This window comes from Dama dama, chromosome 11 (genome assembly GCF_033118175.1).
Source record: "Dama dama isolate Ldn47 chromosome 11, ASM3311817v1, whole genome shotgun sequence".
Classification (NCBI taxonomy): Eukaryota; Metazoa; Chordata; class Mammalia; order Artiodactyla; family Cervidae; genus Dama; species Dama dama.
Window position 1 is genome coordinate 66,389,588 of NC_083691.1, and position 22,331 is coordinate 66,411,918.

Sequence of the window (22,331 nt, forward strand, 5' to 3'; positions counted from 1 at the left end):
ACGGCTTGTCTTGTTTGATTTGTTCCCTTTCCCTTAGGCATGACTCTCCAAGAATCTGTCAGTTTGGATGCTCTCACTAAATACTTGAAACATCTTGAAGGTAAATACGCAGAAATTGAAGAACTTATGTCCAAAAAATACGTACCCATTCAGAGGAAGGCAGATTTAGATGAGGAAATGACTGTGGTATTAGAACGGCGAGATTCAACTGAAAATTTGAACAATGAATTACAGTTTAGGTATGAAAGTTGCATCTATGTTTTGAAAGTTTGAAGCTTTTATTTGTGTTGATTTTAATATTCCACTATTTGATTTTAGGTTCAGTATGTCATTAATGTTTTTTTTATCTTTATAGTCATCAAAGACTGCAGGTTATTTCACAAGCACTTACTTTGTGGGTAAAATCTGATAGGAGCAGATCATTTCAAGACATCGTGGAGAACATTCAGAAAAGTAAAGATTTACACGGTAGATGATCTGTATTTTTTTAAGTATCATAAATAATGGAAAACATTTTGTTTCCCCTTGAAAACTAAAGAATGGGGCTTTTCCTAGCCTGAGTTTTAAAAATGAACTTACTTTTGTTAGGGCTCTGTTACGCTATGGGCTTCTTCCTTCAGCCGTTGGCAGATAATCTGTAAAGAGTAAACTTGGTTAGCCAGGGAGAGAATACCTGAAAATCTACCTGAAAATAAGGAAGCAAGAGATGGGGAGGCCATTCATTTTAGGAAGAGGTTGATACTGTTAGAACTATAGCATTAGATTATTGGTATTAAACATTTATGTTTGTTGTTTTTATTGATTGATAACCTTAAGCTTCATGATGCTGTTAATATTTACAGATAAACAAGGCATTGTTGAAGAACTACTTGAAGAAGACCCAAGCAAGGCAAAAGAAACTGAAATTTTGCTGTACTTCATTGAAAGGCAAATATTTTAAAAGCTTTGATCTTCCTTAAGCTATTATAGCATTTATTTAATACTTGCTTAAATGCTTACTCAATATTTAGCATTTTTTAGCATCTTTTTGAGCTGTAGTCTCTAGTTTTTGTATTTTTTAAATGCAACTCTAGTAGACAAATTAGAAAATAAACTAGAATTTTTAGAATATAGATTCTTTATGAAAATAAATACCAGATTGATGGTCTCAGAGATTTTATGGAAGATATAGCTGGACTATAGTGTTAAGTTTTATTTATATTTTTCTTGTATTCCCTAACCATTGACCTGATCTTACAAAATGTTTTTGAGAACATCTTCTTTTATTTGTTTATTTATTTTTGCCTGTGTCAATTAGGTGTTTGTTGCTGTGTGTGGGCTTTCTCTAGTTGCAGAGAGCTGGGGCTCCTCTTCATCGTGGTGCATGGGCTTCTCATTCCTGTGGCTTCCTTTGTTGTACAGCACAGGCCCTAGGGCACTTGGGCTTTGAGCACTTGCACTTCAGCAGTTGTGGTGTGTGGGCCTAGTTGGCCCTCAACATGTTGGATCCTCCTAGATCAGGAATCGAACTCATGTCCCCTACATTAGCAGGTGGATTCTTAACGACTGGACCAGCAGGGAAGCCCAGGAACATCTTCTTGAATCAGATTATCCAAGCCAATTTAGTCCTTCTTTTCCTCATTTGTATCCTATGACATATTAGGAAGGCATATTTCTCTCTAATATGTATTAAATTATTATATAGTGTATAGTAAATGCTTAAAGAGGTCTGACTTTATTCTTTTTAAAAAAATTTTTAAATTGGAGGATAATTGCTTTACAATATTGTGTTGGTTTCTGCCATAAAACAGCATGAATCACCCATAAATATATGTTTGTCCCCTCCCTCTTGAACCTCCTTCCCACCCCCATAAGACTTTATTATTTAAGAGGTTAATTCATAGGCTATGAGGCCAATCTGTATTGAATATATGTAAAATTCCTAGTCTTCTATGTTAAACAGTTTTCTCTTGTTGATTTGCTTGTTGATATGATATAAAGACGGGCTAAAGATCATTTTGAGGGGCCCCAAAGCCTGGATTGTTTTCTCATACTCTATGCTTCTCTAAGTCTACCAGCTTCAGATATGAGAGAAAAAGCCTGAGGATAAAAGTTTTATGTATTTTGCTTAATATTACTTCGGTGTTTTTCCTCCTCTGAGGTTCCACATTCATTTGCAACACTCTTTAAATCCTATTTGGCATAATTTTATTAATAGTCAGGTAAGGGTTGAGCTGGAGACAGTTTGCCTTAGGAAGAGGAGTAGAAGCTTAAGTTATCTGAACTATTATCTTTTCTTCTTTCATTTAGTCTCACATTCAGTTAGGAGTCTGATTACTGGTGGAACAACTTATGCTTCTGAATACCAAGGACTCCTCTTGATTTTCAGCTTTGGCAGCCTTTGAATTCAATTAATATTTACCCTATATTGAGCCTCTAAGCAGATTGCCCTTCTTTCCCCTGGTTCCCCTCTTCTTCTGGAGATGATATGAGACGGAAAAAAAAAAAAATCTGAGCTCATTATAAATTCAGTGAAGTTCTGTCCATTTCCTATGGATTGTTCTAAGTACTATAAGAATAAGGTACGTAATCAGGTTCAAGTCACCTGGCAGATGAGAATCTTCTTCTGAAGCTACAAAAAATAATATTAGGGAAGGGAGTGAAAGAATATCTTAGAGAGTAAATGGATCTAGTTGTAGTTTATTAGAGGTGCTTTTTTGTATTACTATACTACTATGTTTAATTTGTATTAGACATTTCTAATCAGTTTTCTTTACTTTTTTTGTATACTATTATATAATGAAATGCATGACTATAGGTTCAATGAATTAATCTCACTTGGGGAATATGAAAAGGCAGTTTATTTTGCAGTGAATGGTCCTAGAAGAATTCTTCACAACATTGGGACAGTGAATAAATTTAAGGGTAAGCATTTCTCTCTGAATCTTACGTATATATGCTAATTATATTTTTTTTCCCCCTGATAGAATGGTATGAGTATTGAACTGGGAAATAAGATGTAGGCTCCAGCCCTATATCTATCATTTGTTCAGTTTCCTTACCTATAACATTAAGGAGTTTGATTAGATTTTCCAAATTAAGTTATGAAATATTTCAAGTGTACAGAAAAGTATGAATAACAGCAAGGATTGAGGGCAAGAGGAGAAGGGGACAACAGAGGATGAGATGGTTGGATGGCATCACCGACTCAATGGACATGAGTTTGAGCAAACTCTGGGGAATAGCGAAGGACAGGGGAGCCTGGTGGTCTGCAGTTCATGGGGTCACAAAGAATCAGAAACAGCTTAGCAACTGAACAATAACAATTCACTGTCAAGCTTAAAAATGTTAATATTTTGTCAGGTTTGCTCCACTTCCTTTAAAAGAAGCTTTGTTGTACCGAGTCTACATATATTCAATAAATTGTACATTGTTAAAGTATACAGTTTGTTAGCTTTTGACATACGTATCCTCCAAAAGTTCCCTCTTTGTCCTCAGTGATCCCTCTCTAAATCAAATCCCTTAACGATTATACAGTGGAAGTGACAAATAGATTCAAGGGATTAGATCTGATAGAGTGCCTGATGAACTATGGATGGAGGTTCATGACATTGTACGGGAGGCAGTGCAAGACCATCCCCAAGAAAAAGAAATGCAAAAAGGCAAAATGGCTGTCTGAGGAGGCCTTACAAATAGCTGAGAAAAGAAGAGAAGCGAAAGGCAAAGGAGGAAAGGAAAGATATATCCATTTGAATGCAGAGTTCCAAAGAATAGCAAGGAGAAATAAGAAAGCCTTTCTCAGTGATCAATGCAAAGAAATAGAGGAAAACAATAGACTGGGAAATACTAGAGATCTCTTCAAGAAAATTAAAGATACCAAGGGAACATTTCATGCAAAGATGGGCACAAAAAAGGACAGAAATGTTATGGACCTAACAGAAGTAGAAGATATTAAGAAAAGGTGGCAAGAATACACAGAAGAACTAGACAAAAAAGATCTTCATGACCCAGATAATCACGGTGGTGTGATCACTCACACTGACCTAGAGCCAGACATCCTGGAATGTGAAGTCAAGTGGGCCTTAGGAAGCATCACTACGAACAAAGCTAGTGGAGGTGATGGAATTCCACTTGAGCTATTTCAAATCCTAAAAGATGATGCTGTGAAAGTGCTACACTCAATATGCCAGCCAATTTGGAAAACTCAGCAGTGGCCACAGGACTGGAAAAGGTCAGTTTTCATTCCAATCCCTAAGAAAGGCAATGACAAAGAATGTTCAAACTACCGCACAATTGCACTCGTCTCACACCCTAGCAAAGTAATGCTCAAAATTCTCCAAGCCAGGCTTTAACAGTACGTGAACCATGAGTTTCCAGATGTTCAAGCTGGATTTGGAAAAGGCAGAGGAACCAGAGATCAAATTCCCAACATCCATTGGATCATCAAAAAAGCAAGAGAGTTCCAGAAAAACACCTACTTCTGCTTTATTGACTATGCCAAAACCTTTGACTGTGTGAATCACAATAAACTGTGAAAAATTCCCAAAGAGAATGGAATACCAGACCACCTGACCTGCCTCCTGAGAAATCTGTATGCAGGTCAAGAAGCAACAGTTAGAACTGGACATGGAACAACAGACTGGTTCCAGATTGGGAAAGGGGTAGGTCAAGGCACTATTTTGTCACCCTGCTTATTTAACTTATATGCATAGTGCATTGTGGGAAATGCTGGGCTGGATGAAGTAAAAGCTGGAAACAAGATTGCCGGGAGAAATATCAATAACCTCAGAGATGCAGATGGCAACACCCTTATGGCAGAAAGTGAAGAAGAACTAAAGAGCCTCTTGATGAAAGAGGAAAGTGAAAAAGTTGGCTTAAAACTCAACATTCAAGAAACTAAGATCATGGCATCTGGTCCCATCACTTCATGGCAAATAGATGGGGAGACAATGGAAACAGTGAGAAACATTATTTTTTGGGGCTCCAAAATCACTGCAGATGGTGACTGCAGCCATGAAATTAAAAGACGCTTGCTCCTTGGAAGAAAAGTTATGACCAACTTAGATAGCATATTAAAAAGCAGAGACATTACTTTGCCAACAAAGGTCCATCTAGTCAAAGCTTTGGTTTTTCCAGTGGCCTTGTGTGGATGTGAGAGTTGAACCATAAAGAAAGGTAAGCGTTGAAGAAATGAACTGTGATGTTGGTGAAGACTCTTGAGACTCCCTTGGACTATAAGGAGATCCAACCAGTCCATCCTAGAGGAAATCAGTCCTGAATATTCATTGGAAGGACTGATGCTGAAGCTGAAATTCCAGTACTTTGGTCACCTGTTGCAAAAAACTGACTCACTGGAAAAAACCCTGAAGATGGGAAAGATTGAAGGTGAGAGGATAAGGGGATGACAGAGGATGAGATGGATGGATGGCATCACCGGCTCAATGGACATGAGTTTGAGCATGCTCCAGGAGTTGGTGAAGGACAGGGAGGCCTGGTGTGCTGCAGTCCATGGGGTCGCAAAGAGTCGGACACGACTGAGTGACTGAACTGAACTGAGCTGATCCCTCTTTCCCACTACTCCCTCCCCGTCACTGGTCTCTCTCACATGGCTTCTCTCCAGCCCCCAGGCAACTACTTATCTGCTATCAATCACCAAAGATTAGTTTGCATTTTCTAGAATTTCATATAAATGAATTATAATGTAGGTATCCTTTTTTTTTTTTAATCTACTAAACCCCAAACAGGAACTGCTTATCTAACTGGAATAACCAGTCTTAGTTCAATTCTTTACAAGAGACTTCTAATATTCCTAGAAATAAGATGTTCTAATGATCAATTTTAAAATTACTTGTTACACAGTATACCACAAACCATAATCTGAAATCACAGAGCAACATAAAAATAAAGACTGAAAAACAAAAAAACAAAACCAAAAAGTTTAAGTGTAAAATTCTTTTGTTTATATTTTCAAGTTTATTTCAGAAACAGTGAGAAAATTACTTTCTGTTGTTTTTTTAAAGGCACCCAGTATGTGGTGATTTGTTACAGGAAGTCTAGGAAACTAATACAATGTGCAGTGTGTATGTGTGTATGGGGGGGTGCATATAGCTTCCACAAATGCTTCCAGAGATATTCATCTTGCTCTTTTCACTCCACACTTGGCAGGACCTTTCCTGCCATACTACATAAGTGTGCAGTTATCTTTGGAGATGGCTAATATAATAGTATTCATGCACTCTCCAGATTCAATTGAAAATAGAGGCTACAAATTTACTGTTTCCTTGGGCAGGAGAAATTGTCTTGAAATTCTTGACAGCCTTTTTAGGGTGGTGGTCCACTATTGTTTTTCTTCACTTTTGCCCTGTTCTATAAGACAGCCAAATGCACAACAAGAAGTTTAGTAGGTATGCTTTTTTGACCGATTTCTTTTTTTTTTCCATTTATTTTTATTGGTTGGAGGCTAATTACTTTACAGTATTGTAGTGGTTTGTGCCATACATTGACATGAATCAGCCATGGATTTACATATGTTCCCCCATCCTGAACCCCCCTCACACCTCCCTCCCCATCCCATCCCTCTGGGTCATCCCAGTGCACCAGCCCTGAGCACTTGTCTCATGCTTGACTGATTTCTTGCACTGAGCATAATTATTTTGGAATTCATCCATGTTATTGCATCTATCAATAATATATTCTTTTTCATTGCTGAGTAGTGTTCTATTCTGTGAAAAGAAATGCTTTATCAGATATTTTCTACCAATTTGTGGCTTGTCTTTTCATTTTCTTAACAGTGTCTTTCTTAGAGTAGAAGTTGTTCATCACGTTGAAATCTAATTTATGATTTTTCTATGGATTAGGAATTTAGTGTAGTACCTAAGAAATCTATGTCTACTCTGCAGAGATTTCTCTTCTATTTTTCCCCCTAAGGATTTTATAATTTTAGGTTTACGTTTAGGTCTATGATCCAGTTTGGGTTAATTTTTATATATGATTGGAAGTATGGGTTAAAGTTTTTTTTTCAAAGTTTATTTTTTGCTGATAGCTATCTAGTTATTCCAGGATAATTTATTTAAAAAGACTTTCTCCGCTCATTTACCTTTGTACCTCTGTGACAATCAACTGATTGTCTATTCTGTTTCATTGATCTGTTTATCTTGAAGCTTGTACTACACTGTCTTGATTAATGTAACTTTATAGTAAGTCTGGAAATTAGATTGTGTTAGTCTTCAAACTCTGTTCTTCTTTATCAAATTTGGTTTGGCTATTTTAGGTCTTTTATATATTTCTGTTTAAATTTTTGAAGTCAGCTTGTAAATTTCTAAGAAAAAAAATCTACTAGAAATTGCATTGAATCTATAGTTCAACATGGGGAGAATAGACAGTGAACAATACTGAATTTTATGACCCAGTGAATCCATAAACATGGTCATCTCTCCATTTTTGTTTTTAGTTTTTAAAAAAATTTAACAGTGTTTTATAGGTTTTAGTGTTTGTTTTTTTAACATTGAAATGTTCAATTTTTACTCAGAAATTTTGAGACATCTTGCAAGTAACCAGGAACTCTTTCTTTGGATGTGCTCTCAACGTAGTATAAGTTAAAAGTGATAACAATTTTTAAGTGATATTGGTATTTTCCTGAGTTTCTTTCTCTTCTCCTTTTGTCTTGGTCTACTCAAATTATAGATTGCAAGTTTCAGTAAAAATCAGTGCTTGCCAGAAGTACAGAACAGACTTTTGAACTCTGTGGGAGAAGGTGAGGGTGGGATGTTTCGAAAGAACAGCATGTATATTATCTATGGTGAAACAGATCACCAGCCCAGGTGGGATGCATGAGACAAGTGCTCGGGCCTGGTGCACTGGGAAGACCCAGAGGAATCGGGTGGAGAGGGAGGTGGGAGGGGGGATCAGGATGGGGAATACGTGTGGGTCTATGGCTGATTCATATCAATGTATGACAAAACCCACTGAAAAAAAAAATAAATAAATAAAAATTAAAAAAAAAAATCAGTGCTTGCAATTAATGCTTAAATAGTATAATTACCAGTTAAATTGAAAAACAGCCAACTTTTATTCATTTACTAGGTATGTGGATCTTACTCTAAGAAATTCACCAAAACTAGATTGGTGATAACTTACTGAGTGTTTCATAGAATCACAAAATATTAAGTAAGACATTAAGTGAGATCCTAGTTCCCTGACCAGGGATTGAACCTGGGCCCACAGCTGTGAAAGCACTAAGACCTAACCACTGGACCACCAGGGAATTCCCATCTTTCACCTCCTTCTGGAGGCTCTGAATAGATTTCCATTCCATGCTGCTCTCATAACTTTTAAGTCAGCAATATTTGGCATTCCTTGACTTGTAGACCCATCTCTCTAATCTCTGCCTTGGTTTTCACATAGCATATGCTATTTAGTTGTCATTGTTGTTCAGTTGCTGGCATATCCAACTCTTTGCAACCCCATGGACTGCAGCACACCCAGCTTCCCTGTCCATTATCCAAAATATAAAGTTTAATCCACAAGCATTAGTTAAAAATTACAAATGTTAGTATATAACTTTAGATTAAAATTTTTAGAAAATGATATGAGATGAAAATAAGAATGTGAAGTAAGAAAAAGTAAATTATTACTTAAAAGTATTTGACTGAAAACCTTTTCTTCTCTTTGTAGCTATTGGAAAAATTAGAGGAAAACCTTCCCCGTTACTCTTATTTTTTGAGGCTGTCTTTAGCATAAGTCATGCTTTTAGACATCCTGTTGATGCAGTGCTAACTCTGGAAGGAATCAAGTGTGGATTGTCTGAAAAACGTTTAGACTTAGTCATCAACTGGGTCACCCAGGAAAGGTAAGCAAAGTTACGCTTTTAACTTAATTTTGAAATTTGCTTGATAAAGCATTTATCAAGCATTTGCTTGATAAAACATAAAAAAGTTCTCAAAATTTTAATGGTGGTTTTCTTATCAGTACATTATTTGAGCATTTATTTCAGATCTCTATTGCAATTTATCCAAAGGTATTTACTAAGCATTCATGGATGGAGTAATAAGGCTTAATCACAATGAGCTCAGGCCAGGAGTTGCCTCAAGGCAATTGACAAGATGATTTGTGACCAAGATGATTTGGAGTATGGAAGTTGATTAGTAAGGATAGAAAAGGGTTGATCATATCATGCTGCTCAGAGGGATAACTTTATTTCAGACAGGCTATGGATACATGTAAAGGATAAGCCCAAGAGAAAACTTACAAGCAGGAGGGATGTGAACCAAGGTAACATTTAAAAGAACATACAAACCAGCAAGCACAGGCAGGAGGTAGCTTCTTGGAGTTGAGTCTTGGCACAAATTGGCAGACTTGTACCAGGGTTCCTTTGGATTGGGTTCCCTGGAACCAAAGCCTAAGACAGGAATTTGGGTGTTCGTGAAGGATGACTTCTCAATAAAAACCTGTAAGGGACTGAGTGAAGCAGAATAGGGAAATGCAAAGAGCCAAGCAAGGATGTGACCTCAGGCAAGTATTGAGCTATTACAGAGGGATGCCTCTGAAGCATCAAGCGCGTCACAGAGCTGTTCCCACTTGTGGGAAGGGGCCAGGCTTCCCTGCTTCTCCATCAGTTAGTCAAGGGCCGTGGACTGCCTGGATAGAGTGGGAATACATAGCTTTCTGGGCATGGTGGCTCCCACTAGCCCTGGGTAATCCCTTATGGAAGGCAAGCACCTGTGAGCCACTGGCAGCCAATACCCAGAGCAGCTGGGGAAGAGTATGCTGACTCAGTAAGGAGGATTTGGGCAGGACACCAAAACAGCATCTGCCTTAGTCAACCGTTTGCATAATACAGATCTATTTGCTTTTCACATTAAGTTCGCTCCATCCAGGCACAGCTCCTCTAGGATTCTGTGGTGATAATTCTTGGGGAAACTTATAAGAGGAGGGTGAGCAGGATGAATTATAGCCCTTGTTACTAGGGCCTAGGGCTGTAATTTGCTTTTTTACAGCTTTATTGAGATATAGTTTATATATAATAACCTATATGTATTTAAAGTGTACAATTTGATTGAGTTGTTTAAAAACAGCATTATGGAGATATAATTGATACACAGTAGGCTGCACATATTTAAGGTGTGTAATTTGACAAGTATTGACATACGTATTGTTGTTGTTTAGTCGCTCAGTCGTGTCTGACTTTGTGATCTCATAGTCTGTAGCCCACCAGGCTCCTCTGTCCATGGAATTTCCCAGGCAAGAATACTAGAGTGAGTTGCCATTTTCTTCTCTAGGGGATCTTCCCAACTTAGGGATCAAACCTAAGTCTCCTGCATTGCAGGCAGATTCTTTACTGCTGAGCCACCAGAAAAACCCTGTCTTGTCATATGCATGCATGCTTGAAATTATCAGCACAATCAAGATACTAAATATATCCACAACTCTCAAATGTTTCCTTCTGTCCCTTTGTAATGCCTCTTCTTTCCTTCTACCACATCATTTTACCCTCCTTCCCATCTCTAGATAACCGCTGATCTACTTTATATTATCCTAGTTTCATTTTCATTTCCTAAAATTATATATATTATATATTGAAATCAGACATTGTATATTCTTTTTTTTCCTTGGTCTGGCTTCTTTCACTTATAATTACTTTGAGATTCATCCATATTAATTGATACTGGTTATTTTTCTTCTCTATCACCCATCTTAGAGTCTTCTTACTTGTATTTCTTTTGGTCTTGATGGCTTGTCTGATAGAATGACTGTGGTTACCATGCCTTTATCAAACCATGTTTCTTTTATTATTTTATGTTGGAGTACAACTGATTAACAATGTTGTGTTAGTTTCAGGTGTACAGCGAAGTGATTCAGCTATGCATGTACGTGAATCTATCCTTTTTCAAATTGTTTTCTCATTTAGAAACCATAGTTCTTGATTTACCCACTAACTGTGTTCAGTTGGCATGGGACTACCCAGAGATATAATAGCAGATCACCTGTCACTTATAACAGACAACATTTGTATAACAAATGTATAGCATTTGAAAAACAGCTATTGGGTTGTGCTAAAGATGGAGTATTTATCCATGGAGTATCAAAGACTATAACGAAATGCTCATCATGAAACTGTATTCTGACAGACTCACCAAGTCACAAGGTCAGATGGGCTCAGAAGAGTCCATCCAAAATCAAGTATGACCAAGATCGTGCTCAGTCAGGCCCAGAGCACCCAAGTAAGCTTCATGAATAAGTGGCCCAGACCCCATGTCAATTCCCACCGTCTTATGGGTACTGATACTGCTTCTACAGCTTGTGACTAAGGGCTCATGCAAGGGTGGGGTTACCTAAGACGAGCAGAAAGGAGAAGGAAAAAAACCCAAACTTTGTTCCTGGAAGGTTAAAATGGTGTCTAGGTGATGCCCCAGGTAAATAGCAGGGAGGACACAGCTCACCCATCAAGAGAAAATTGGATTAAAGATTTACTGAGCATGGCCCGGCCCATCAAAACAAGACCCAGTATCCCCCTCAGTCAGTCTATCCCTTCAGGAAGCTTTCATAAGCCTCTTATCCTTCTCCATTAGAGGGCAGACAGAATGAAAACCACAATCACAGAAAACCAATCTAATCACATGGACCACAGCCTTGTCTAACTCAGTGAAACTATGAGCCATGCCATGTAGGGCCACCCAAGATGGACATGTCATGGTAGAGAGTTCTGACTCCAAAATGTGGTCCACTGGAGAAGGGAATGGCAAACCATTTCAGTATTCCTGCCTTGAGAACCCCATGAACAGTATGAAAAGGCAAAAAGATAGGACACTGAAAGATGAACTCCCCAGATCGGTAGGTGCCCAATATGCTACTGGAGATCAGTGGAGAAATGACTCCAGAAAGAATGAAGAGATGGAGCCAAAGCAAAAACAACACCCAGTTGTGGATGTGACTGGTGATGGAAGCAAGGTCTGATGCTTTAGGAGCAATACTGCATAGGAACATGGAATGTTAGGTAAATGAATCAAGTAAATTGAAAGTGGTCAAACAGGAGATGGCAAGAGTGAACATCAACATTTTAGGAATCAGCAAACTAAAATGGACTGAAATGGGTGAATTTAACTCAGATGACCATTATATCTACTACTGGGCACAAGAATCCCTTAGAAGAAATGGAGTAGCCATCATAGTCAACAGAAGAGTCTGGAATGTAGTACTTGGATGCAATCTCAAAAGTGACAGAATGATCTCTGTTTGTTTCCAAGGCAAACCATTCAATATCAGTGTAATCCAAGTCTATGTCCTGACCAGTAATGCTGAAGAAACTGAAGTTGAACGGGTCTATGAAGACCTACAAGACCTTCTAGAAGTAACACCCAAAAAAGATGTCCTTTTCATTATAGGGAACTGGAATGCAAAAGAAGGAAGTCAGGAAACACCTGGAGTAACAGGCAAATTTGGCCTTGGAGTACGGAATGAAGCAGGGCAAAGGCTAATAGAGTTCTGCCAAGAGAATGCACTGGTCATAGCAAACACCCTCTTCCAACAACACAAGAGAAGACTCTACACATGGACATCACCAGATGGTCCACACCAAAAAGAGATTGATTATATTCTTTGCAGCCAAAGATGGAGAAGCTCTACACAGTCAGCAAAAACAAGACCAGAGGCTGACTGTGGCTCGGATCATGAATTCCTTCTTGCCGAATTCAGACTTAAGTTGAAGAAAGTAGGGAAAAACCACTAGACCATTCAGGTATGACCTAAATCAAATCTCTAATGATTATACAGTGGAAGTGAGAAATAGATTTAAGGGACTAGATCTGATAGACAGAGTGCCTGATGAACTATGGACAGAAGTTTGTGACATTGTACAGGAGGCAGTGCAAGACCATCCCCAAGAAAAAGAAATGCAAAAGGGCAAAATGGCTGTCTGAGGAGGCCTTACAAATAGCTGTGAAAAGAAGAGAAGCGAAAAGCAAAGGAGAAAAGGAAAGATATACCCATTTGAATGCAGAGTTCCAAAGAATAGCAAGGAGAGATAAGAAAGCCTTCCTTAGCGATCTGTGCAAAGATATAGAGGAAAACAATAGAATGGGAACGACTAGAGGTCTCTTCAAGAAAATTAGAGATACCAAGTGAACATTTCATGCAAAGATTTTGGCACAATAAAGGACAGAACTGTTATGGACCTAACAGAAACAGAAGATATTAAGAAAAGGTGGCAAGAATACACAGAAGAACTGGACAAAAAAGATCTTCATGACCCAGATAATCACGGTGGTGTGATCACTCACACTCACCTAGAGCCAGACATCCTGGAATGTGAAGTCAAGTGGGCCTTAGGAAGCATCACTACGAACAAAGCTAGTGGAGGTGATGGAATTCCACTTGAGCTATTTCAAATCCTAAAAGATGATGCTGTGAAAGTGCTACACTCAATATGCCAGCCAATTTGGAAAACTCAGCAGTGGCCACAGGACTGGAAAAGGTCAGTTTTCATTCCAATCCCTAAGAAAGGCAATGACAAAGAATGTTCAAACTACCACTCAATTGCACTCATCTCACACCCTAGCAAAGTAATGCTCAAAATTCTCCAAGCCAGGCTTTAACAGTACGTGAACCATGAGTTTCCAGATGTTCAAGCTGGATTTGGAAAAGGCAGAGGAACCAGAGATCAAATTCCCAACATCCACTGGATCATCAAAAAAGCAAGAGAGTTCCAGAAAAACACCTACTTCTGCTTTATTGACTACGCCAAAACCTTTGACTGTGTGAATCACAACAAACTGTGGAAAACTCTCAAAGAGATGGGAATACCAGACCACCTGACCTGCCTCCTAAGAAATCTGTATGAAGCAACAGTTAGAACTGGACATGGAACAACAGACTGGTTCCAGATTGGGAAAGGGGTAGGTCAAGGCACTATATTGTCACCCTGCTTATTTAACTTATATGCAGAGTACATTGTGGGAAATGCCAGGCTGGATGAAGTAAAAGCTGGAAACAAGATTGCCAGGAGAAATATCAATAACCTCAGATATGCAGATGACACCACCCTTATGGCAGAAAGTGAAGAACTAAAGAGCCTCTTGAAAGAGGAGAGTGAAAAACCTGGCTTAAAACTCAACATGCAAAAAAATAAGATCATGGCATCTGGTCCCATCACTTCATGGCAAATAGATGGAGAAACAGTGGAAACAGCGAGAAACTTTATTTTTTTGGGCTCCAAAATCACTGCAGGTGGTCACTGCAGTCATGAAATTAAAAGATGCTTGCTCCTTGGAAGAAAAGCTATGACCAACCTAGATAGCATATTAAAAAGCAGAGACATTACTTTGCCAACAAAGGTCCATCTAGGCAAAGCTTTGGTTTTTCCAGTGGTCATGTATGGATGTCAGAGTTGGACTATAAAGAAAGCTGAGTGCCAAAGAATTGATGCTTTTGAACTGTGGTGTTAGAGAAGACTCTTGAGAGTCCCTTGGACTGCAAGGAGATCCAACCAGTCCATCCTAAAGGAAATCAGTCCTGAATGTTCATTGGAAGGACTGATGTTGAAGCTAAAACTCCAATACTTTGGCCATCTGATGTGAAGAGCTGACTCATTAGAAAAGACCCTGATGCTGGGAAAGATTGAAGGTGAGAGGAGAAGGGGACGACAGAGGATGAGATGGTTGGAGGGCATCACCGACTCGATGGACATGAGTTTGAGCATGCTCCAGGAGTTGGTGATGGACAGGGAGGCCTGGCGTGCTATAGTCCATGGGGTCGCAAAGAGTCAGACACGACTGTACGACTGAACTGAACTGAAGTGATGCCAACTTATCCCTTCATCTTTCAGCATGAAGGGTACTCTTTAAACTAATGATCATTATATGGTACTGTATTCTCAATAGGTAGAATACTTGGATCTGGGAAATAAAGAGTGGCCCTAATCAACTATCACTCCCAGGAACCTGCTTGGAGAGTATGTTAGTCAGGGTTCTCCAGAGAAACAGAAAAAACAACATAAGAAATGGACTCATGATTGTGGAGGCTGAGAAGTCCCCACATCTGCAGTTGGCAATCTGGAGACTGAAGATGATCAGAGGTTTAAGTTACAATCTGAAAACTGGCAGCCTTGAGACCCAAAGGCAGGAGAAGACTGGTTTCCCAGCTAAGTAGTCAGGCAGGAAGAGTTCCCTTTTACCTGAGTGGGTGTCATCCTTTTTGTACAATTCAGACCTTCAACTGAATAGTTGAGGGCCACCCACATTCTGGAGAGCAATCTGCTTTACTCAGACTGCCAATTAAATTGTTACTCTCTTTAAATACGTTCTCACAGACACACCCCAAATAATATTTGACCCAATACCTGGGCCCTCTTTGTCCCAGTCAACTTGACACATAAAGTTAACCTTCAGCACAGGGAGTTTGTGCTTCCCATGCCTGCAGCTTTAGGCTCTGTGAGTCTGGAAGTCCTGATTGATTATCGTGAGAAGGTAGGACTGTTGCTAGACAACAGGTAAAGGGGAATAGGTTTGGCAGTCAGGCTCTGTATGCCCTTGAAGAGAGCATGATATCTCGATTTGGGTGTGTCATTTACTACATGGGAAGTTTTTAAAAAACGTTTAATTTTGTGTTAGAGTATGGCTGATTAGCCATGTTGTGATAGTTTAGGTGGACAGCAAATGGACTCAGCCAGACATACACAACTACATGGGGCATTTGTAAGAAAAGGAGTGAGATAGGATAGGGAAGGGGAAGGACCAAGCAAGGATGCGAATCAGGTAAAGTCTAGGGTTAGCCAGTATTGTAGGGATAGAGCTATGGAGCACAGGCATAATGCAAAGCTGACTATTGGACTGGCTTTTTGTGTCCTTTACTAGTCAGTCATCAGCTTTAGATTACAAGGGGGCTGAAAAACAGGCTAATTTTCTGGGTGAGGTGGTTCCAGTTTTGAGGGCCGTTTGGAGAAGGAGGCAGCTATGAGCTGTCATTAGTCAGCTGGAGATGAGGCACTGGCACAGTAAAGGGGGCCTGAGTGAGGCACCAAAACTGTGTCCACTAGTTTATGAAGATCAGTCTGGAAATAGATACCAGCTCCTTTTGTGGTGTCTGTGTGGGCAGGGAGAATGACAAAAGGTCTCCCTGTCATCTCTCTAGGAGCCATAGCCTGCTCATTTTGCAGCCTAGGGGCTATGCTTTCTTGGCCCTAAATGCATAGGGGCAGAATACATATTGGAGAGTAGTTATAATTCTTATATTTAAGAAGGATATCATAAGGGAGTAGATGGACAAATGTTAGCCCTCCCTATATAACAAATCCATAACTTAGAAATGTCCCAAACATAAAAAATGGCAAGTTTGCATATTACTACCTACTGCTACCTATTTCAAATTCACATGTCCCTGCACAACTGAGGACAGTCATAAATCTGTCCTGGATTGATCGCACTATTGTTTCCCATTGCAAAGTACCTTCTTCTCACCCCATCATGTTATGCCTTCAGTTACTTTTCAGATAATAATTATTCACATAATAACTATGTTCACATAATCCCTGTTTTAGAAGTCGTCTTCATACATGTACCCTTCTTTGCCTTTTTTCTTTCTTTGCCTGGTTACACTTCTGCATTCTTCACAAAAAGTGCTTGTCAGGGAGTGCTGGTGCAGGTGCATCAAAAAGTGCGTGTTCATTTCTCACAACTGTCACCTGGTGCAGAGACACTTCGGACAGGACTGATTTCCTTACATATACTTGGGCCATTCTACCTCTTAGTTGTAAGAATTTAAACTCTTATGCAGTTCCCTGAGTGCATAAAGTGGGAAAATACCACTACTTTTTTCCCCCAAAGTATTCATATTTATATTTCTGTATTTTCTGGGCATACCATTGAGCATAAATGTCTTTATTCTAAATAGGACAATTTGATTTAACTCTAGAGCACTCAACTCTAGAGCACTTATAAGCTAATTAACATTGTTTGGATTTTCCATGTTTGCGGTTTCTTCTATTTAGATACCTTAGTTTAGACACTATAAAAATCATTACAACTTTACTTCATACCGTATATAGATGTGAGAGTTGGACTATAAAGAAAGCTGAGCGCAGAAGAATTGATGCTTTTGAACTGTGGTGTTGGAGAAGACTCTTGAGAGTCCCTTGGACTGTGAGGAGATCCAACCAGTCCATCCTAAAGGAGATCAGTCCTGGGTGTTCATTGGAAGGACTGATGTTGAAGCTGAAACTCCAAAACTTTGGCCACCTGATGCAAAGAGCTGACTCATTGGAAAAGATCCTGATGCTGGGAGGGATTGAGGGCAGGAGGAGAAGGGGATGACAGAGGATGAGATGGTTGGATGGCATCACCAACACAATGGACATGGGTTTGGGTGGACTCTGGGAGTTGGTGATGGACAGGGAGGCCTGGCGTGCTGCAGTTCATGGGGTCAACAAAGAGTCGGACATGACTGAGTGACTGAACTGAACTGAACTGATATTCGCAACAATTGATTTTAAAATGTTAGATTTCAGTCTTCTGGCAGTATTTTTATTTTTTCTTAAGCTTTGATGGAACTATGTGGTAAAACTATGCACTAAAATTAGAAGACTGTGGATAACTATGGATTAAACCTATTCATACATTCCAAGTCTCCATTATGAACTCATAGAAACAAAAATCTGAACTTTTTCCCAAAAAATGATTGGATGAACTACTACTGAAAATATGCTACAAGTTGAAAATAAGGCAAAGCCTTTTAAGAGTATGAACTCAATATATTAGTTTATAGAAAAAGCCTTTAGATTATTTATAAAGCATCATAAATTATGTACATACTTATGAAACATACCATATAGAAAGAGGGATTCCCAATGATTTTTAATGAATTAATCATTAAAAATGTATGAAGATAAGCTGCACTTTATTTAATCTACATTTTTTCTTAATCTCTATTTAGATAGAATACTGTTTTTTGTATATTAGAATGTTTCCTTTTTTTTGGATCCAGAGATGATAGAAAAGAATAAAGGCAAATCACACTTTTTATTCTTACCCTCTGTCCCCTGATCTCTGACTCTGATAACCTGGCCTTTACCACACAGCTGCCTTTAAAAGTGCGTCAGTTCTTTTCCTGAAGCTCAGCACAGAGCCAGCCCTAGAGCAACCTGGATTATAGAGTAAACTTGGCTCTCTTAGTCATTCCTACTGGGAAAAATCTAATCACTTGACCCACAAAGCCTAAATTTAAGAAATGGTTCTTTGTTGGTGTTAATGTCTCCAAATTGCAGATGTTGCCCCTGGAAAGGAAAAATACCTCTAAAATATTAACTTTACAAACCCAATCCTGTAAGATAACAATAAATGAATATCATGCATAGATTTGGTGATTATATATTACCTTTATTTTGACTTCTGAAAAATTTACAGCACTGGAGTGGGTAGCCTCTCCCTTCTCCAGGGGATCTTCCTGACCCAGGAATCAAACCAGGGCCTCCTGCATTGCAGGTGGATTCTTTACCAACAGAGTTATCAGGGAAGCCCACAGTCTGGCTTATAATCAAGTATACCTTAGTTTACCTGTGGAGTTAAGCATATTTTATTTATTAGTCGTTTGTATTCCCCAGAGCTAGTCTGGTCTCAGGTCCACTTTCAGAAGTCTTCGAAAGAGCCACCTTTAGAGCTGGAAGCTGCGGTTGGAAGAGCCAAGGAGGGGCTTTGTGTTAGTCGCTCTGTCAAGTCTGACTCTTTGCAGCCCTTTGGACTGCAGCCTGTCAGGCTCCTCTGTCCACGGGATTTTTCAGGCAAGAGTACTGAAGTGGGTTGCCATGATGAGGTAATTAGGGGGAGAAGAGGGCGAGGGAGCTTCCCAGGCTCATTTCTCAGCCTGGTCCAGGGTGCCTCTCTTACCCCCAGGGCTAGCATCCTTACTTTTCTTCCCCTCCTTTTCCTTCAGGGCCAATCCCATTCTTTTGGGGCTTGATCCTCCTCCTCCCTTTGGATAATTTTCTTTTTAATCATACTCTTTGCTTCTCATCATCCTTTTGGAAAGTGACAAGCGAAGACAGAACAGTCTTAGTCTCAACTCTGGCCTTCTCTCAGGTGGGACAGCATCGTGAGGGTGACCACTGAAAATAATGTAATAATAGTATTAGTAAGAGAAATAAATACTAAAGTAATTATATTTTCATGTTGCTTCAGTAATGTAGTCACTAAAAACAACTGAAATAATGACTTGTTCAGCCTCAGGAAATGCTGTGACTATAGCTACCAAAACCCGTATTTGGGTATTGAAATGTGGAAGTCAGGGAATTCCTTACTACGTAATTAATTTGTACTCAGAACCTGCCTTTTGATTTTAGACCCACCTCTCTGCTGTCCCCACCAGCAAACACAGAGGGCTTTATCTATTTAATTTTCAATAAAGAGACATTTTGTAGGGGTTTCAGAATTTCATTTTATTATTATTGGTGTTTTATTACATATACGCAGACACTAATATTATGTGATTAATATTACATAATTAATATTATATAATATTCTGTAGCTATTAAATAAAAATTTAATTAAAGCACAATTTCTGTACAGCCAGTAACTAGAAGTGGTTTCTTTAGTCATATCCAAATCTTTTTTGCCTTATGCTTATAGTTTCTATCTTCCCTGGTGGCTTAGATGATAAAGAATCTGCCTGCAACTCAGGAGACCGGGGTTCGATCCCTGGGTCAGGAAGATCCCCTGGAGAAGGAAATGACAGCCCACTCCAGTGTTCTTGCCTGGAGTTACTGTGTAGTACATATGATTTCCTTCAACTGTGTATGAAGATGGTGCACTGCCATTGATGGAAAGTGAAATCTATTTAGTCAAACCATCTCAAAAGAACTGCTTCTTTAGTCTCTCCTAATAGACAGTTAAGTTCATTTATGCCCCTCCGCATTGTTTCCTCCAAATCTATAACAACAAAAAACAAAACACTGCTGTCATACTTTCTATTTCGCTTTTAGTACTATATAGTGCTTGCAAGATGTGATGCTAATTTCAAGCTAAAAATTTTGTCACTGTCTCTAACTAACACTTAATAAGTTCTTACATTCTACAGGGTTTTGGAAACTATATAACAGCTAAGAACATTGAGACCCTCAATTAGGAGAGAATTTTTGTTTACCTTGAAAATTTAAACCCCACCAGTCTTTTCAGGAGAGTTTTAACCTTGTTTGTAGATTTTTTAAAAAGTTGAGCTCAATTTCACCAAAAGGCTTCCCCCAAAGGAAGACATGCTGATTGTTTTTGTTCTTGTGATTACATCTTAAATATGTTTAATTTCATCAATTGCCTAACTTGGGATTCTTACAAACCATAGAAAATCCAGTTCTACTGTGCTGAATTTTCAAATATTTCATTCTCATCCATTCATTAAGAACTCACTAATGTGTGCCCTATTGATCTGCTTGCTCTAGGCTGACATTTTCTGAGGAGGCTGGGGATGTGATTTTTGATTATGGGGAGCAGGATACTTATAACAAGCCCAAATGTCTGGCTTTAGCTCAGATTATCTACAGTGAATGTGGCTTGCACAAGAAGGCTCTTCTTTGCCTATGTAAACAGGGTCAGATTCATGGGGCCATGGAATACATACAACAATTCAAGGATTTTACTTCTGGTAAGTGAAAAAGCCTATTATTTGTATATGTTCAGATTCTGGACTTCAATTGTAAGATCACCCACAATATTATTTGGACTTACATTGTAAAACTTGTTTTATGTATACTGGTAAGTAGATTTCTTTAGTAATTTTTAGTGAAAACAGATAAGCTGGAACTGATTGACTTTGATGCCAGACTTTCAGATACATTATGTATTTCCTCAATACATAGACATTTAGTAAACTTTAGATATTTGGACCATGCTATTTAAGAATTTAAAAAAACATATATAATTTCTGAACTATAATATAAGCGTTAGAATTAGTGAAATAATGTTGATTTTAAATGTTTAAAACACCTAGGTTGCAGCTAAACAATGATCTGAGAGAATGGAGGACCTTGGAGTGATCCTAGTTGAATGAGCTAATCTCTTACTATAGTCTAGTTCAGCATTAACCTTAATGTACAGGCAGTCCTGACAAATCCCCATACCCCAGGCCTGTGTCAATCCTGATTTTGCAAGCTATGTACTCCAGTTCTAAGAAATCACAAAATGGAACAAAATATAGCACTTTTAGGTTACATTTTTTCCAGGCAAACAATCTTTTATGGTTGTTGAATCTAATCATTTTTGAAGAAAAAATTAACTTTTACTTAGGTTTTTAAAGTTATTAGTTTTTTTCATGCATTATGTAACAGCATGCCTGATACAGTTAGTGTAATAATAGCTTAGTGCACCTTTTTATATCCCTGTCTCACTTAAGCCTTATGTTAGCTCTATGAACTAGGTTTTGTTATTACCCCTATTTTATAGATGAAAAATAACTATGTGTTCACAGAGAGGTAAGTAATTCGCCTGTATACACGCAGCAATGGATCAGAATCTAGCAAGAGTATTTATGACATAATATTTGTTGAATGAATAATTATTTTACTATTTAAATTATACAGATTCAGTTTCTGTTTTATTGTTTTTCCTTAAAATTATTTTAGTCAAGGTTTAGGCATGGAATGTAAGTTTTAATTACTCTTGGAATTTTTATTGAATGAAATGTGAAGCTTCTTTTTTTGCTTGCAAAATTTGCCTCACATGAGTACATAGAAATACGATTGACTCATTATCATATTATCCTGTTCTTCTAGTAACACATTACACTAGAAAATAATTAAATTCACAATCAGCTCTCCATATTCATGGGTTTCACATCTGTGGATTCCAAGAACTCTAGATTGAAAATATTTGAGGGGAAAAAATTCTAGAAAGTTCCACAAAGCAGAACTTGTATTTGCTGTGCACTAGCAATTATTTACATAACATTTACATTGTATTTACAACTATTTACATAGTATTTACATTGCGTTAAGTAACCCAGAGATGATTTAAAGTATATGGAAGGATGTGCATAGGTTATATGCAAATACTATGCCATTTTGTGTAAGAGACTTTTTATATGAGACTTGAGTATCCTCAGATTTTGGTATCTACAAGGGGTCCTGCAACCAATACCCCATGGACACCAAGGGACAACTGTATATTGTTCTAATTTAAGAAATAATAATATTCCTATATAATTAGAATCTTGGTACTTATCCTCAGAATTTATTTAGCACAGCACCATAAGATAATAATAACCTGAGGAAAATTAAGCTTAGAAGGTAGAAACGATGTTTGGAAGATTCCTTTGCTTATTTTACATTTTAGTGACAAACAGCCACAGCTTTCCAAAATATCATCCTTGGCCTTCGGGGCCAT

At 38.4% G+C, this 22,331-nt stretch overlaps 1 protein-coding gene and 1 non-coding gene across 2 annotated transcripts in view; one reads left to right on the top strand and one right to left on the bottom strand.

Moving 5' to 3' along the window:
• Positions 1-22,331, top strand: part of CLHC1 (clathrin heavy chain linker domain containing 1) — a 38,010-nt gene that overhangs the window by 12,200 nt on the left and 3,479 nt on the right. Inside the window, exons 4-9 of the mRNA XM_061156293.1 lie at positions 38-239; positions 356-468; positions 843-927; positions 2,798-2,904; positions 8,653-8,827; positions 20,393-20,595. Coding sequence (XP_061012276.1) covers positions 38-239; positions 356-468; positions 843-927; positions 2,798-2,904; positions 8,653-8,827; positions 20,393-20,595 — 885 coding nt within the window. The remainder of the gene's footprint in view (positions 1-37; positions 240-355; positions 469-842; positions 928-2,797; positions 2,905-8,652; positions 8,828-20,392; positions 20,596-22,331) is intronic.
• On the bottom strand, positions 8,170-8,242 carry TRNAE-UUC (transfer RNA glutamic acid (anticodon UUC)). Its single transcript has one exon. It is a non-coding gene; the product is annotated as a tRNA-Glu (tRNA).